Genomic DNA, 17,008 nt, shown 5'->3' on the forward strand with positions numbered 1-17,008 from the left:
ATGTGAAATAATAATAATAATAAAAAAAAAAAGAAACAAAACAAAACACTCTGAATAAAGTATTTCCGAGGCTAAAAATCTTGACATTCAAGAATGGGGGAAAAAAAAGAGATCAACACAAAAGCCATCAAAAGCCAAACAGCATTCTTGTTTGAAAATACAGGTGAGAAAATATAGACATGAAATGTTGGTGTTTCTCACTGCTGATGCTCGTGTGCAGTGGGACACCGGGGCTAATTGGGCGTGCTGGCTTAGGCAACGCAAATTAATGCCAGGGCAGCCGTGCACATCCCCGTGTATGGCACACACAGTCAGCTCTGAATGGAGATAACCCATAGGAAATGTTGGAATACGAGTGTTGTGCCCACGGACGGAGGGGATGGAGCTACCGCAGGGCTATGGGATGGATGGGCTCGTTGTAATTCAGGGCAGGAGAGCGAGGAGGAGGTGGGAAGGCTCTGGGGAAGGGGGGTGAGAAAGGTCAGGGAGGCAAGGAACTCCATGGAAACATCCGATGTGTGTGAAGGGAAGGAGTGTGAGCACAGCAAGGATGGGGAAAGGGCAGCTTTTGGGTCCCCGCAGCATCAGGAAGGGCTTTGCAAGCCCTTGTCTCCAGTCCTGGGGGAGACGTTCCCACCCTTGACCCTTAGGGGTGGTGCCCACATCAGCCCTGACTTGTCCTTCTCTCCCCTCACATGTATTGGGTATAAGTGAATCCACACTTTCAGCTATTCTGGGCAGATGAGCTCATACCAAGCAAACCCCAGTGTACTCCATCTCTGTCTCAGCACTTCCACTCCATGTCTGCACACCACATTCCCACTCACCTATTTGCAGCCTGTCTGGGATTTCGCATTGCCTACATCTCCTACCCCAGACAGGGTCCTTTTGAGCATCCCATGCCGCTCACAGTGACCAATGCCGCATACAACTTGCTCACTTCTTTCACTGCTGTGCCCACTTCCCCATGAAATCTGGGTTTCCAAAGCCAGACAAACTGAAAATGAAGTCAAAGAACACAGGAAAGGCTTTGAGTTTTCAGCCCTGGGGGAGTCTGTGTTGTACCCCCTGTGCTGGACAGAGCTAACTTGGAATTCAGATCAGGTTCCTCAGGGTCTTGTCCATTCAAGCATTGAAAGTCTCCGGGATGGAGGATTTTGGCCATAGCCCTCCAGGACATCACTCTAGCAATTTTAAATTAAAAAAAAAAAGGGGGGGGGGGGGATGAAATAAGAAGTAAATGTGAATGTATTCACTCAGCAGACGTGGCCCCATGCGCTCAGCCCAACAGCAAAACAAACCCTACAGCCTCCTGCAGCAGCCACCCCGCTCATCCCACTGCCTACACCACTGCCACTCCTACACTCCAGCAGCCCTGGTAAAGACTGGAGGTTTATCCCTAGAATATCCATTAAGAAAATGTGTTATTTTTGCTGGCGTGCTTGATTACCTGCATCACTTGGACCGGTTTGGATGAAAGCAGTTGAGGTTGTCAGATGCTTTTCCTAATTTCTCTGAGGATATCTCTCAGTTTCATACCCGTTGTCTAAATCACGTTTAGCTCTTTGTTAATCAGTGAGTTAATTTAAACAAGCTAATTCCTTTAACGACAATTACTTTGCTTACTTAAAAACTGCTTTCTAAAACTGAACATTTTCATGGACAAAAATACAAATCCTAAAAACATTGGAGAGGATGGGGCAGAACACTTCTTCCTGCGAGGCAGAATTTTAAAGGGCTAAAAATCTTACAGCGGAATTTCCTAACAGAATTTCCTCCTAATAAGACTTGTGAGGCTTCTCCTCCTCATCAGACTTCATCATCTGGGTGAATTAATCACCAAGCTTGAAGCTGGTGGTTGCCTACAGTCAGCACTCGCTGCCCCAGTGCTCAATCCCAATGAATTGTTCGTGCTTTGCGCGCACTGTTAAGACACCCGATATCCTCAACATGGAAAAGTGGAGATAGAGCAGAAGGTGCAGGCATAACAGGCTGGAGGAAAAGCCTTTGAGAGAGGGATTTATGGAGCTCCTGGGCTAGTTGTAATGAAGGGTACAAGGCACCGCGGCCATGGGTTGCTTTTGGATCGCGCGAGCAAAGCCTAACAAGAACCAATGGCTCGAAGGTGAAACCAGACAAATTTGTATCAGGGAAAAAAAAAAGAAAAAGCAAACACAAAAGGTCCAATTATTTTTACCACTGAGCCATTGGAACAAATTATTAAAGGAAGTGATGGTTCTGCTTTCTGACTTTAGATAAATGTTGCGTACCTTTCTGGGCAAACACAATCTATTGGGGTTTATCGGCGTGGACAGACCAGATCCGTAAATGACGATGTCCTGTAGGTGGTTATTTATGACCATAAGTACCATACACCTACCTGAGTGCAACGGGTGAATTTTGGTTGTTTTCTTTTTTTTTCTTTTTTTTCTTTTTCTTTTTTTTTTTTTTTTTTTCAGGAAATACACCTGCACAATCCCATTGCTCACTCCCAGGGCTGAACGGGTTAATTGCTTCTCTGGGGCAGAAGAGCAATTTTGAGTGTTGGTCATGCTACCAGCCCGGGTTGGGAGAACCAACTATCAAAAACAGTCAGGGCAAGAATAGAGTTATCATATGAATGGAGTCGTTGGGAGATAAAGGAGCACCGAGGGCTGCAGCGAGGCACAGGACCCGACCGAAACAAAGAGCGGAGGTATTGGGATCACGGCACAAATCCCGCACGCCGGGTGCTCCCCTCCTGCCTGAGCAGCTACAGGCATTTGTTTCGTTTTGTTCTGTTTCTTTTTTCGGATTTTTTTTTTCCTCTCTCTCCAGTAATTTTTCAGCAATCAACAAATAAATAAATTTCCTTCCCTGTTTCCTTCCATCCCTGTAGGGATAGACCGTGTTTTCTGCTGTACTTCGATTTTGATTTATCAGATCCATTTCTGCCCTCACCAAAATGGGCTCCCGTTTGTTTTCGCTGTACCTAAAGCCCTTCAGGACCTCGGGAAATAAAGATCTGAGGATGTGGGTTTAAAAAAAAAAAAAAAAGAACACCAAAAATACAGAAAGGAAGTGCATTTTCTGCATTTTGTGCACTGCAAATTTTCCTGCAAATGTTGGCGTTTGATTTTTCCAGAAGTTTGGAAAACTACAAATAGAGGAAATAAAGGCGGGGATAGCAGCACGCCCTGAGCTCGCTGACAATCACACGAGTCTTTGCTTTCTAGCAGCATTCTGAGCCCAAACAAAAAAAATGACGCCTTGAAAAACCTGATTTATTTCTATTTTTTAAACTCAACCTGAATCCGCTCCCCACCTCGGAGCGATGCCCCTCCATCCCCGCCACCACCACCCGAAGTCGGCATAGACCAAAACCCTCTCGTTTCCTATTCCCGCTAAGGAACAGAGCATCCTCAAAGTCTTTTCACAACTGCAAAAGGATTTCCTCTGCCTTTCAGTGCTCTGCTTGCCCGCAGCCCCGACTTCGGCGTTGCCGCAGAAGGGTTAGCAAAGGAGCTCTGAATAAAGGCACGGATGAGTTTTACCTCTTCTTTTTTTTTTTCTGTTTGAGCAGAGGGGCAATTAATGAGATTACAATCGGGAGATTAGCAGAGGAGATTGGCACAAACCCTCCTCGGCGCCGCACGGCGGCCCCGATTGCGGAGGCGAAGGGAAACGTTGGGTTTCCCATCCTCCTCCACCTCCTCCATCACCACCAGCGAGGATCTCCATCACCCGTGGCCACGCTCCCTCTCCCCTCTGTTTGCACAAATCCCGAACCCCACCTTACTTATTTATTTTTTCCAATTCTTCCTTTTTTTTCCCTCTCCCCTGCCACACGTTTTCCCTCCTCCCGCACATTCAGCCATTTCGGAGGTGATGTTGCTCAGTCCTACGCCTCACACCATTCCCCACACTCCCTACATGCCCTAAAACCCCGAGGTCCCCCACCCGTGTCAGCCCTACAGTGAGTGGGAGCAGACCCCAGCCCCACAGCGGGATGTGAAGTGCCATTTTCCGGCAGAAAACACAATTCTGTCGCGCGCGCACCAAGCTCAAAATTGTGGCAATTTCTGCTCTTCCCATCCTGTTTCAACACAGCGAAGATATTTCGTTTTCTATTATTTAACTTTGATACGTGATGTCTTATAAAATATCACATGAATGTTTTCGCTTCTGCGCCTCAGTGTATATACTCTCAATATTTCACTCTACTGCACTATTTCTGTATTATTATATGTATTATTATAACTTCTTTTTAGATGCAAAGCAATACAACGATTTCAAACCAATTTTTTTTTTTTGAGTTTTTCCAAATGTTTCCCACTGAGGCCATTCAGTACCCTTCAGATTTTCTCTTCTCCAGGAAATACCTGAGTTTTGGCTTTCAATCTATTTTGCAATGGCCAGCACACCGAGCTGTGGGGATTTCCCATAGACCTGCGATCCCCACTTACTGCCCACTCCCTTTCCCATGGTACTGACTGCAAAAAACAACATATGAGTAAATGGAATAAAAAAAATAAATAGCTTGAAACATTCTGGGGGAAAAAAAAGAAAAAAACAGCTTTGCAGGGAAGAGAAAGGCTTTGTGAGCTCTTGCGCTGAGGTTATGGTTATGGTTATGTTTATGGTTATGGTTATGGTTATGGTTATGATTATGGTTAATGTTAGGGTTAGAGTTACGGTTATGGTTATGGTTGTGGTTGTGGTTCGGGTTATGGTTAGGGTTAATGTTAGGGTTGGGGTTAGGTTAAAGTTATGGTTACAGATTTAAGGCTAGGTCTAGGGTTCGGGTTAGGGTTGGGGTTAGAGTTAGAGTTAGGATTAGGTTTGGGGTCAGGGTTAGAGTTGGAGTTCAGGCTGAGTAACCATGTGTGATCACGGCCATGGCGAGCACCTCGGTTTGCCCTGGCTGTGGGCATAGATTCTGATTTTTTATGTTCTGATTTTTAGGCGGTTCTGTGTGGAGTCAGCATTTGACTCCATGATCCTTATGGATCTTTTCCAACTTGTGATTCTGTGATTCTTTGAAGCCCAGCACAGGCAGGAGGCTGCAAGGCCATGCCAGCCCTATGCCAGCCCAGTGCTGGCCTCAGCCTGCAGCCCCACAGTGGCCCCGGTACAGGCACTGTTGTCCTTCTGACCCAGTGCCCTGCACTGCTGTGTGCCACACTGCCAGCACTGTGAAAGCTTCTCTGCCCCTTTGGTTGGGCCCAGCTGACACAAAATCCTCCTGTACCACCATGGAGCCGTGCCCAGGGTTGTGGAAATGTGGATATCTTTGGGGGATATGGAGGGACACCACTGGCTATCTGCAGGACCCCACATGTCCTCCTGACGCCATCCCACTGCCATTCCCAGCCCCACAGCCCAGAGGCCATCTGCCACATCCCCCCAGAGCCCTGCATATCCCTCACCCCACACATTAGCTTTCTTCTCCAAATATCCTGGGGAAAGCCTCAGTCTTTCCCATTCAGGTGCACACTTCAGCACCCAAGTATCCCCATAGACCCCGTGAAACCCAGCCCAGCACAGATATCACTACAGGAGGCCCCAACCCCGTTCACAGCACAGCCAGGGCCAACACTGTGCCATTCCACACATCTGCGTTTTGCCTTTGCTTTGGGGCAGGCGTGGGGACAGCAGTAAGAGTAGGGGCAGCCGAAGGTGAGGGTCTAGCTCCCCTCCCATGCCCTGTCCATGGCCAGGGTGAGATGAGGTCAGGCTGGATGCTGTGCTCAGAGCTTCCCGTGCTGATGCTGGGAGCCTGGGGGAGCACAGGACCCTGAGCAAGGGGCAGCAGCATGGAGAAGGGGCTTGGGGGGCTGGGGTCTACTCCTCATCCCACGAAGCCCACCTCCAGCAGCGAGTGCCTGAGGCAAGGGCAGGAAGGAAAGCCAGTGGGAAATGAGCAGGAGAAGTGCCAGCAAGCAGGGGTAGGAGTAACAGAGAGCTAAAAATGGGTAATACAGGTAAGGAAGAGATGACGGATGGGAGGGGAGGTAGGGCTGTGTGTTGGAAGATAGCAGCAGGAAGCCAGCCCTGCCGGGCGCTGCAAAGGGCATGAAACAGCCCACGGGCCTCGGCATGGCAGGAGGACATCAGAGCTGCAGCGAGGAGAAGGGAGGGATGCCACCACCATCACGGCAGGGACACCAGCACCGGGCTTGCTGCGGCTGTCGGGCATAGCAGAAGGGAGGAAGGATGCTGCTGCCAGTGCCAAGGACACGCTTGGGAGTGGGAACGGCAGATCTCTGGGTGATGAAGATCAGCAGCCCTGGGAAGCAGTCACACCACTGCCAGCACGGAAGGAGATGAGCGAGCGGATGACAGGCAGCAGGAGCAGCGCTGCCATTCCGAGGGGGCCTGAGCCAGTGGTTGCACAGCCAGCACGGGCCGGGGCTGAGCACAGCCGGGAGCCAGGTGCAGGCCTGTCAGCACCGACACTGAGATCCTGGCAGATGGTCCCTGCCCCAATCCCTGCTTCCCACTTCAGAAGTTCACAGCCCTTTCCCTCACGACAAGTTTCCTACCTGAGCCCTTCCAGCTCCCACCACCCACTCCCACACGCACCCCCTGCACAGCCCTCCCTCGCCCACCCGCGGCCCCTCTGCCCCACCAGCACACCTTGAGCTGACAGCCACAGCTCAGCTGGTCTGCACGGTCCCAGTCCACCACGCAGCCACCCCTGCAGGCTGCGGCGGAGCCCTCGCAGGGGAAGGCCGGGCAGAGCTCCCAGGTGTTGCTGCAGAGATCGAGTCCTGCCCAGCTCCGAAGTTTAGCCACTGTGCAGAAGCTCCTGGAGCAGCAAACTCATGCAGGCAGGAGCCCGGAGCTCTGCTCCCCTGAGAGCGGGGAGATGCCAAGACCAGCAGAGTGAGATCCTCCTGACAACAAACCCCACTGACACATCCAAACCCGCAGCCATACATCCCCCCCAAACGCTGCCCCACAGCACCAGGGCCACCCCACGTCCTACCTTCGCTGGTGGTGGCGGACAGGCAGGCAGCCAAAGCGATGACGATGGAGAGCGAGGACGTCAGGTCCCCCTGTGCCCATGCCATGGTCCGGTGGGGCCGCCAGCTGCGGGATGGGGCTGCCGCGGTGGTCTCGGCACCTTTGCGAGCGAGCGCCCGGAGCTACGGCACACGCCGGCTCATGCAAAGGCACTTTGCGCACATTGCTCGCATCCACACAGGCGAGCGGCTCGGCGGGGAGGGCGCAGCCTGCCTGTCACCGCTCGCAAGCCAATGGGGTGGGTGGGCTCTACAGCGAGCCCCCCTTCCCGCTCCGCACGCACACGCTGGACTCAGCCGGAGCATCCCGACCGCGGGCTCCCGCTCCCCCCCGGCCATCCCCCCGTCTCTCGATGCTGTGCTCCCGGTCATCCCCCTTTGTGGCTCTGGTTCGGCTGCTGTGAAAGCCGAACCTTCAGCCCAGCGCTGCGGCCATGCTGCCTGTCCCGGCCCGGCCCGTGGGATGGAGGAGCTGTCAGAGGGGACAGAGTTGCTCAGAGGTTTCCCCTCTGGCTGGCAAAACAGGGGGCACACGGTCAGGATCAGGCACAAGGGAAGGTGGGGTTGCCCTTCAGTTCTGGTGCACCAGGAGGATGAGAACCCATTGCATGTGTTCCCCTTACACATCCAGGCCCGGGGGGACAGCCAAGCCCCTGCCTCGGTGCCACGTCAGAGCAGAGCCTGGGAGGATGCAGACCCCCAGCAGTTCTCCCACCCAAGTGGGCAAAGGGGCCCTAAATGAGGTCAGGACTGCCCGGGCATGAAGCATCTCCCTGCTGCCTTCCGGGCACCCCTCCTGCTTGGAGCTGCTGGCATTGCCAAGCCAGGTGAATGCCTTGCTCAGCATTCAACACTCAGCATCTGCCAGATCCCCTCCAGCTGCCACCACAGCATCTCTATCCGAGTGCTGAGCAATCGCTGATACCCAGCTGTAATCACTACGATGCTGGCTTCCACCTGTGCCACCGGAGGTGTCCTTATCCACTCACTCATGGCTGGGCAGGGCAATCTGTGATCGCAGCCCTGGTCAAACTCATCCCACCAGGAGCACCCCATGGCACTGCCAGCACCCCCCTATCACTGCAGCCTGAGGAGCTCCCAGCCCGTCTCACAGCCCGGTGCCAACAATTCCCCATTCACAGCAGCAGAGGATTGTGCCTGCAGGGACGCGTCTGCAGCACTCATCACCAGGACCTGGGAACAGCTCGGCACATCGGGTCCCTCCGGCTCAGTTTCCCCTCTGGCAGCCTGAGAAAGCCATCCGCCCGCAGACAGCACTGGAGAGGTCCTGTCATCAGTGGTATCGCAGGGTGGGATCGCTGAGCAGCTGAGGACACGGGCTTTCCTGTCCCTCAGTGCCCCCCCAGCCCCAGGTGTCCCAGCAACGTGGGTCCCCGTGGCCTTTGGCCTCGCTGAGATGCAGACAAACTGCCATGGCTGGGCCCCATTACAGAGCATACAGGGGCTTTGCAGGAGCCAGCATGCCACAAGCCCGGAACTGGGGATCGGGAGACCTCTCCAAAGCATCGCTAGAACTGAGGAGGTGTGTATGTGTGCAGTGGTGGGTGCAGTGGGGTGCTGAGTCCCAGCAGAGGACCGTACTGTGCTCAGTGTGTCCTGAGTACCGCAGCACATGCATTGTGTGAGTGGGAGCGTTTGCATGCCGAGCCTGAAGGGGCATGGAGGAAGGGTCCTAATTTAATGTGATCCCTGGCTTTGCCTTCCTACAGCTCCGCATGGCCCCACAGCTCCTCATGGACCAACAGCTCCTCATGGCCCACAGCTCCTCATGGCCCTACAACTCCTCATGGCCTACAGCTTCTCATGGTCCTACAGCTCCTCCATGACCCTACAGCTCCTCATGGCCCACAGCTCCCCATGGCCCTACAATTCCCTCATGGCCCCACAGTTCCCTCACAGAACTCTCCCTTGATGCCTTCTGTGGATGCCACTGGTGAGGGCCAGCCCTCAGCATCAGCAGTGACGTAGCATGACTGTGGGAGGTCCTTGACCAGCTGAGCAATCAGCCCCCAATTAATTAAGGTCAGGGCTGTGCAGGCCTGGCATGCCTTTCTTCCTTGTCATGCTGCGTATTAATATCCTTTAAATTAAAATAATAATAATAATAATAATCTTATCATAATTTTTCCTCATTGAAGGAGATGGCTTGGAATTGGAATTGAGACAAACACAAGCCAGGAGCACCAGCTGCAGAAGGGGAGAGTTTAAGAAAGGCCTTTTGGTAATACCCATCGTTCCCTTATCAGTGAGGATATTAAACGTATTGAAATGCTAAGCAGCTCTTTAATGGCTGTCTCTGATTTTCATTAAACAAGCAAGGGATGAGCAGGAGAGAAGGGGATGCAGCACTCTTCTCTCTCTAAGAAATTCTGATTGCTGGATATTAATGGCATTACTGTTCTTTTATCCAGGAGTGCCGGGGTTGGTCTTGCCTTCTTGCCTATTTTTTGTCTTGCTGAAGTGGAACAAAGTCCCCACTCCCTAAGGTGGGTGCACAGTTGCTGCAGAGCTGGTAGGGACAGGGGCTGTATATTGCTGCAAAGCAACGGCCTCTTGGGCACCTTTGTGGCGAAGCAGCTCCAAGCCCTGCCACGTTGGTGCTGCCCACATGGACGTACCTGCTCATGCCTTGATGGAGCTCACAGCTCCGGCAGCCAGAGGAGGCGTGGGGCAGCCCGCTCTGGATTTCTCCACAGACAACCCAAACAATTCAAACTTCAGCTCTGCTGGCTGAAAAAGCGGAGATGCAATAATAGTTAAGCCCAAGCGCTTCAAAGGCACTCCAGGAAACAAAGCCCATTAAGCAGGCACTAAAATGGGAGGAGAGACGCAAGTACACCTCGTTGCTCTTGTTACCTCTCCTTTGCTTTGCACTTTCTAGCCTGTGGCTCCATTCTGCACGGCCACCGAGGTCAAAGGCTTTGCTGTTATAATCACATGCCTCCAGGAGCTGGGGCTTGAAAGCAGCCAAAAATATCCTAACGCTGCCCGTGGCACGGAGAGTCAGCAGCCACAGAGGAAGGACAGGACAAGATGGGACCAGAGGCTGAAGTCCCACCTCTCCGTCCAGTGCGCATCGTTTGCAGGGCAGACAGAGTGCACTGATAGCTGCCAAAACTGCCAGCTTTATTACAGGCACTTTGTTTCTGCTGGAAGTGGAAATCTCAAAGAGACTTAATTATAGAGCCGGGCAGACACGGGTGTAATCCTTTTGAAAGCCTACAATGAGACGCTCTCCAAAATTAATTTCGAAACTGCAAAATAACCAAACAAAGCTCCGTTTGAAACAGGGTGAGTGATGGGTGGAACAATAGGGAGAAACATGGGAACACCCACAGCCACTTCAGAGCACAGCCGGGGCTGCCCCTTTGCAGGGAGGGTGCACTGGGCAGGGATGAGCTGACAGTACAACTGCTCGCCGCTCCAGGCACCCTGTTTGGCTCACACCCTGTTTGGAATGCTGGGGGTGTGATTTCAGGGAGGTCAGCTCTGCCTTCGTTTGTTTTTTTTACTGCCTTCAGAAATTTGGGATCGGGCCGCCAACGTGCAAAAGTGGGGCTGGCAACGGTGAAGGATGGCACCAAGCCAAGGTCGTGGCACTTAGGGACATGGTTTTGTGGGCAGTACTGGCAGCAGGTGGATGGTTGGATGGGATGATCACAGAGGTCTTTTCCAACCTTAATTATTCCGTGATTCCACGGTTCTATGATCTTCTCTTCCAGCCAGCACACAGTTTGGAGCCTGTCTCCTGCCCAGGAGCTGTGTTCCTTCGTGTGGGATGTTGGATGCAAGACTGTTTGGGAAGAACTATCTCTGGTCTGGCTATAGTACGAAGTCATAAATAACCTGCTTACCTCGGGTAACCTCGTAGAACTGCAGCCTGATTTCTTCAGACATGCACCTCCCCACCTTATTTCACTGAGATTTAACTCCCTGTGGGATGTGAGGGGTCAGTGAAAAGCCCTTTGTTAGTTCAAGGGTCAGCAGAAGATGAACAAACAAATTGAAATTGTGTAAAAAGCTCATATTTAATTAATACTGTCTCAGGAACTAATTAACAGATTCACTTGGAAATCGTCAGGAAAATAATCTATGTTTCAAGGGTAGGTGGCAAAGGGTCAGGGAGAACATGCTCTATATTTCAAATGGAGAGAAGGGCTCAAAGCCAGCAATCTGGTGTAGATAAACCTGGCCTTCACCTCTGAAATGGGGCAGCATTCTAGAAAGGACAATGCATGATCTCAATGCAGTCTTTGTTCTTTGGCAAAGCCAAGCTTGGACCTTACAGTGTTACTGGGCAGTTCTGTGCCCACCTGAGCTTAGTTGTGCTGACCAGCTTCACATGTGGTATCAAGAGCCAGCGAGAGGCCAGCCAAGCCTTGCTCTGCCTGCAAGGCAGGACACTGTCTCCTGAATGGGCATCTCAGCCCACCTAGGCACCAGCCCTTGGACCACTTGTCTTCCCAGCCATCTTTACGATCAGTCTACTCATCCATCTTCATAACAGAGTGACCCAGGTCTCAGCGCACCCTGAGGGAGGCATTGAATTTGACACTGACGATCTCTCATCCCAATTTAAACACTGACATCTTTGTGAGCAGAGCACCAGACTCCATGCCCATGGTTCCCTTCATCTGCCTATCCAGGAGGACATTCCCTAGCACCTTTTGTTCCTCTGGTCCCCTGGTTACAGCATTTGTGTCTTGGGACATGGACGATGCTGCTAGCAGAAACAGGATCTTCTCCAGTCAATGGCACACGTGGGTCAGATCCTCATAGAATTACAGAATCATTAAGGTTGGAAAAGAGCTCTAAGATCATCCAGTCCAACCTCAACCCATCCCACCATGCCCACTGACCACGTCCTTCAGTGCCACGTCTCCACATTCCTTGAACACCTCCAGGATGTTGACTCCATCACCCCCCTGGGCAGCTGTGGCAGTGCATCACCACTCTTTTGGAGAAGAAAGTGTTCCTCATATCCAACCTGAACCTCCCCTGGTACAACCTGAGGCCATTCCCTTTCATCCAACCACTGATACCTGGGAGAAAAAGCCAACCCCCTCCCTGACCCCCACCATTGTCTGAAGAAGTGCCTGTTGATGAGATAATTTCTGGCTTACTTTGAAATATACACCTTTAAAGCAAAGCAAGTTACCTTGGCCTTCAGATTTAAGCACTCGCCTTCTACAGCAGCACTATCCTGAGCTCCTTTGAAGAAACCACCTGAGCTAATAACATCATCACCTTCCCCGTTATCCACCCTGCGCATCTGCTGGTGCTTGTGTGCTCCTGCATTTCCTGCCTTCCTCCAGTATGCAGGGCACTGATTCCACTGCTTATCACAGTGCATACAGCTTCCAGGCGCTGTGTTGGCTTCATTCCTACTTTCAGATCTGCTCTCATCTCTGCCACGGGTCACTCAGGTGGTGTCAAGTGTTTTCAACCGTGTCCATGAAAGCAACGTTGCTACTCACCCTTCAAAGTTGTCACTCCGGACAGGGTGACTTCTGCTGCCTTGCAAATTCTAATCGCTCTGCTTGGAGTTAGCTCTGCAAGCAGCCCTCCCTGCCTCCATCTCTCTCTCCAGCCTCAGATCAGTCATGAGCTCTTCCGAGATCCCTCTTCCTTTCAGTGTTCTCAGATTAAAACTATGTCTTTCATACGTTCCATTTCTTCCCACAGCATCCCGATGTGTGTTGGATTTCTGTGCTGTGAGTCACCTGAAAGCTTCCAGAGAAATCAAAGGTTCAGAACCAGCCAGTGCCAAAAATAAGAGTGCTGCCTTAGCGCCCTCCCTTGTACTGCAACCTGTTGCTCAACCAATCAAGCTGCAGGCGTCTCTGTCCATTGTAGGAGAGTAGGACTCAGTGATCCTTACGCGTCCCTTCCGACTCAGGATATTCTGCTTCCAAGGGGAACGAGCACAGAGGATGGCTCAGTAGTGGTGATCACACCTGAGATTTGCACCCCAAGCATAGGGAGAGTGGAGATTGTGGCCGCGCAGCTTTCCCTAAGCTCCATTTCATCTCTGCAGTGTATTCGGTACCTTGGACAGGGAAGGTGGGCTGCAAGCTGGCGTTGGTGCCAAGGTGCTGCTGAGGATGCGAACTGACATGGTGAGGTGCTTGGAGGGGAGGTGTAAGGCTCTGACCAGAGAAGTAGAAATTATGTCTCCCTGCCCACTTGCAGTGCTGTCTTTAGCAGCAGAGATGCCTGTGACACGTCTGAGCCTGGGGAATTCCAGACCATTTTTCTCCTTTGCTCACAACAAAATGTGGCTGCTCCAGAGACTGTTAAATGAAGTGGCTGAAGGTCTGAGTGCACTAGAAATGAGGAAACAGAGCAGAGTACAGGGCAGCTTTGGCACAGTGGTTGGGAGAGCTGAGTCCTCTTCTCTCCTTCATTTGCACATTTACACCAGTCCTGCCTTCCCTAAAGGAAGCAAGGCAAGTGCATTGGCCAGGCCACCATCTCTCAGGCTTTTCCATGTCCTGAAGAAAGTAATGCATTTATCCTGTCCATGTGGGGTCAGAAAATGCTTTTCTCAAAGACTTTGCAACTACTTTATGTGCAGCAGAAGAGAGGAGCTGAGGACAGCCCACATCCAGGGGTGACAGATGTCCTATAGCCCTAAAGCTCCAGCAGAGCTGATTTCAGCTCAGCATGAAAGGACTGCAGTGGGTGCTGCTGTGCGTGGGGACAGCAAGAGAAAACAAACAGCTTAGACTGAAATCAGAACTGTGATTTGGGATCAGTATGAATATCCCTGCAGCTCTGGGATTATCTTCAGTCATCGCAGCCTGTCCCACTTTGCCCTAAATCCGACGACCTTGCCTGAAAGGCAGTTCCCTGCTCTGATGGGCAGGGGGAGCATGGATGAGTTGGGCAGGGAGGAACCTCCACTCTTGGTTTTTCCATGGGCAGAGCACGCAGCCATCTCTTGCAGCCCAGCAATGCAGCGGTGATGCACTGAGGTCTGGTGCGTTGCAGGAGAGGAGGAATCCACAGGCTGCTGCACAGTGCACAGGTGCATGCCAGGCACTGAACCCAGATGCAGAGGGATCTGCTGTAGGGTTTGGAGCCAGGTTGGAAAAGACCTCGAAGATCATCCAGTCCGCCTACTGCCAGTAGTGCCCACGAGGTAGGAGATGCAGGGCACAGCGTGCTGCAGTGGGGCAGGGGATGCAGGGACAGGGGACGTGGCACTGTGAACCTGCAGCGTTGCGTGAGGCTGCTGCAGTGCAGCCTGGCCCTGAGCAAACTGCACACAGCTGCTGCGACTGCCGGCCCTCCCGCTGGGCACCAATCTTCATCTCTTTGAAATAGGCATTAAAATACATGAGCCACACTCTCTGGCCAGGGCTCCCAGCACTGGATAATTGCTTCTTAAGTGCTTTCTAAATGCAAACTGCATGTCATTCTTACCACCGCTGCCACCTCCCCTGCACTCAGCCTTTGATCTCCTTCATGTCATGACAATATTGCAATTACCCCGTCAGTGTCCGGACGTGGTGGTACTCCTGGTTGGAAGGCCATGAAGACCTGAGAGTCCTCACTCATGTGTGATGGCCAAGGCCCAGCTTGGTGAGGGATCCAGGTGAGCATTCAGGAGCTGAGGGAGAGGATTTGCTGCCACAGATCTCAGTAAAATGACAGGGACAGACTCTTCAGCAGGGTCTGTTGTGATGGGACAAGGGGAAATGGTTTCCAGCTAAAAGAGGGGAGGTTTAGATTGGATGTAAGGAAGAAGTTTTGTGCAGTAAGGGCAGTGAGGCACTGGCACCGGTCACTCGGAGCAGTGGAGGATCCCCATCCCTGCAGACATCCAAGGTCAGGCTGGAGGGGCTCTGGGCACTGATGGAGCTGTGGGTTCACTGCAGGGAAGTTGGACCAGATGGCCTTTAGAGTCCCTCCCAGCTCAAACCATTCTATGATTCCATTATTCTCCGTGTCTCTTCTTCCCCAGCCCAAACCTCTGCATGTCCGTGCGCCATGCTGCCCTGTGCTCATGCCTAGGGCCTGTGGCACTGGGGACAGGAGCAGGGTCCCAGGGGCACATGTGCTGCTGGGAATAGAAATCCCACTGGAGCAAAGCACCGAGGGTCTGTCAGGAGGTTCCTGGGCTGGCAGCACTCTCATAGAACTGTTCTCAAAGCCCAGACAAGTCGGGGAAGGCAGCCAAGGCAGTCCCGGGAGAGCCCATCCCTGCTCAGGAGCAGCAGCATGTCGGAGCCTCTTTGTTGTCTGCTGACAGTGACGGGCCCCATGGAGGAGCTGCTGCCAGTGCAGAGCTGCTGATGGGAGGCTGGACCGCACAGCTCAGGGGGCACCATGGGTAGTGTGCAGAGAATCAGTCACTGAATGGTCTGAGTTGGAAGGGACCCTAAAGGCCATCTGGCCCAACCTCCCTGCAATGCACAGAGACACCCACAGCTCCGTCAGTGCTCAGAGTCCCTTCAGACTGACCTTGGGTGTCTGCAAGGATGGGGGTCCACTACCGCTTTGGGCAACCTGTGCTACTGCCTCACCATTCATTACAAAAATCTTCTTCTTTATATCCCATCTAAATGGTCTGTGCATGCAAAGAACAAGTGCTTCGGAGAAGTTGCACCTTCCCAGAGGACTTTTCATGGGGAACCAGAGTTCAGAAAGGCTGATGGAGATATCCAGAAGCATTGCAATGAGGCAGACGTGGTGTTGCTGGGAGCAAAGCCTGGTTGGTAGCTGCAGCGGCTGTGGCTTCGGTTTATCATAAGGCATTTGTTGGTTTGGGTTCTGCAACAAGCCAGACTAAGCCAATTTAAATCCAGGATGCTGAGTTAAACCCTCCCCTGCTCCCAGCCCCACAGTGCTGCCTACATGCTGGTTCCCATCTGCTGCTGATGGTGGGGTTGCACACAACCACATGGATGCTGGTGGCATCATACTGCTCCCTGCTGTGTCCCACTGTGCCCTGGGGGAGTCTCAGGGTCAGAGCCCTGGGGGGTGGGCATGCTGCCCTCCACCACACCCTCAAGCTGCACAAACATGAGTACAAAGCTGCACACACACAGTGCGTGAGCCGTCCTCTGCACCTTGTCCCCATCCATTTGCAGCCTGCCCTGCTGTGACCATGGCAGCAGTCTAGGTGTGTAGGTGGAAGAGACACCCGTTGTCAGCCTATCCCCTCATCCATCCTGCAGACAAGCGGCTGCCTGCCTGGCAGATAGCACCGGGAGGGCTGCTGCTCCCTGCCAGGGACTGCTAAAGAGCAGCCCCCATATCGATTGGCCCCGTCACTGCTTGATGGATTCATGGGAAGGGACTCTGGCATTAGCAGTCTGCACACACATTGGCTGTACCAAAGGCCACCAAGGCCTCCATCCCTAGTAGGGAGAACAGGGTTTGGGGTTGGGGTTGCACTCAGCAATGCCTCCTATACTACAGCAGAACACAAGGATGACTGAGGAGGTGGGAGAAGAACAAGATGATTGTGTAACTGGGGATCCAGTGGGCTTTGAGGTATTCCGTGGCATGAAGGCTATTGGAGGATGGGTGGGTGGGTGGATAAATGGATGGATCGGTGGATGGGTAAGTGGATGGATGGATGGGTGGGTGGATGGATGTATGGATGGATGCATGGATGGATGGATGGCCACAGTGAATTTTTTCAAAGGAAACTCTGATTTGCTGATCTCAAAGCTGTCAGTATGAAACGGCTGGCTTGGACAAACACAATTCTTTGAAAAACAAACATGGATTCATACGTCTCCACATTTCAAAAGTGACCGCTCTGGATGTTGTCAGAAAGCAAAAGTTCAGGATCTCATCCTTTAGAGCTGGGCTGTGCTTTGACAGAAATGGTTTTAAGCTAAAAGACAGGAGATTTAAAGTCTATGCTTGTATGACTGACAGATGAGCATTGGTTCCACTTCTCCTGGTACATTTCCTGGTACTCTGAGATGGAAAACTCCCTCACAGTTCCTCACATTACAGGT

General features: G+C 52.3%; 1 protein-coding gene across 6 annotated transcripts in view; it reads right to left on the bottom strand.

Moving 5' to 3' along the window:
- EPHA8 (EPH receptor A8) overlaps nt 1-17,008 on the bottom strand; it is a 58,086-nt gene that overhangs the window by 32,580 nt on the left and 8,498 nt on the right. Inside the window, exon 1 of one of the 6 annotated variants that reach the window (XM_015297218.4) lies at nt 6,971-7,292. The exons of 3 other annotated variants lie outside the window; for them this stretch is intronic. In XM_015297218.4, coding sequence (XP_015152704.1) covers nt 6,971-7,055 — 85 coding nt within the window. In that variant the 5' untranslated portion in view covers nt 7,056-7,292. Of the gene's footprint in view, nt 1-827; nt 6,509-6,970; nt 7,293-17,008 lie in introns of those variants that run through there. 2 more of the 6 variants (XM_040651420.1, XM_040651421.1) reach the window with 2 other exon arrangements.

This window comes from Gallus gallus, chromosome 21 (assembly GCF_016699485.2).
Source record: "Gallus gallus isolate bGalGal1 chromosome 21, bGalGal1.mat.broiler.GRCg7b, whole genome shotgun sequence".
NCBI lineage: Eukaryota > Metazoa > Chordata > Aves > Galliformes > Phasianidae > Gallus > Gallus gallus.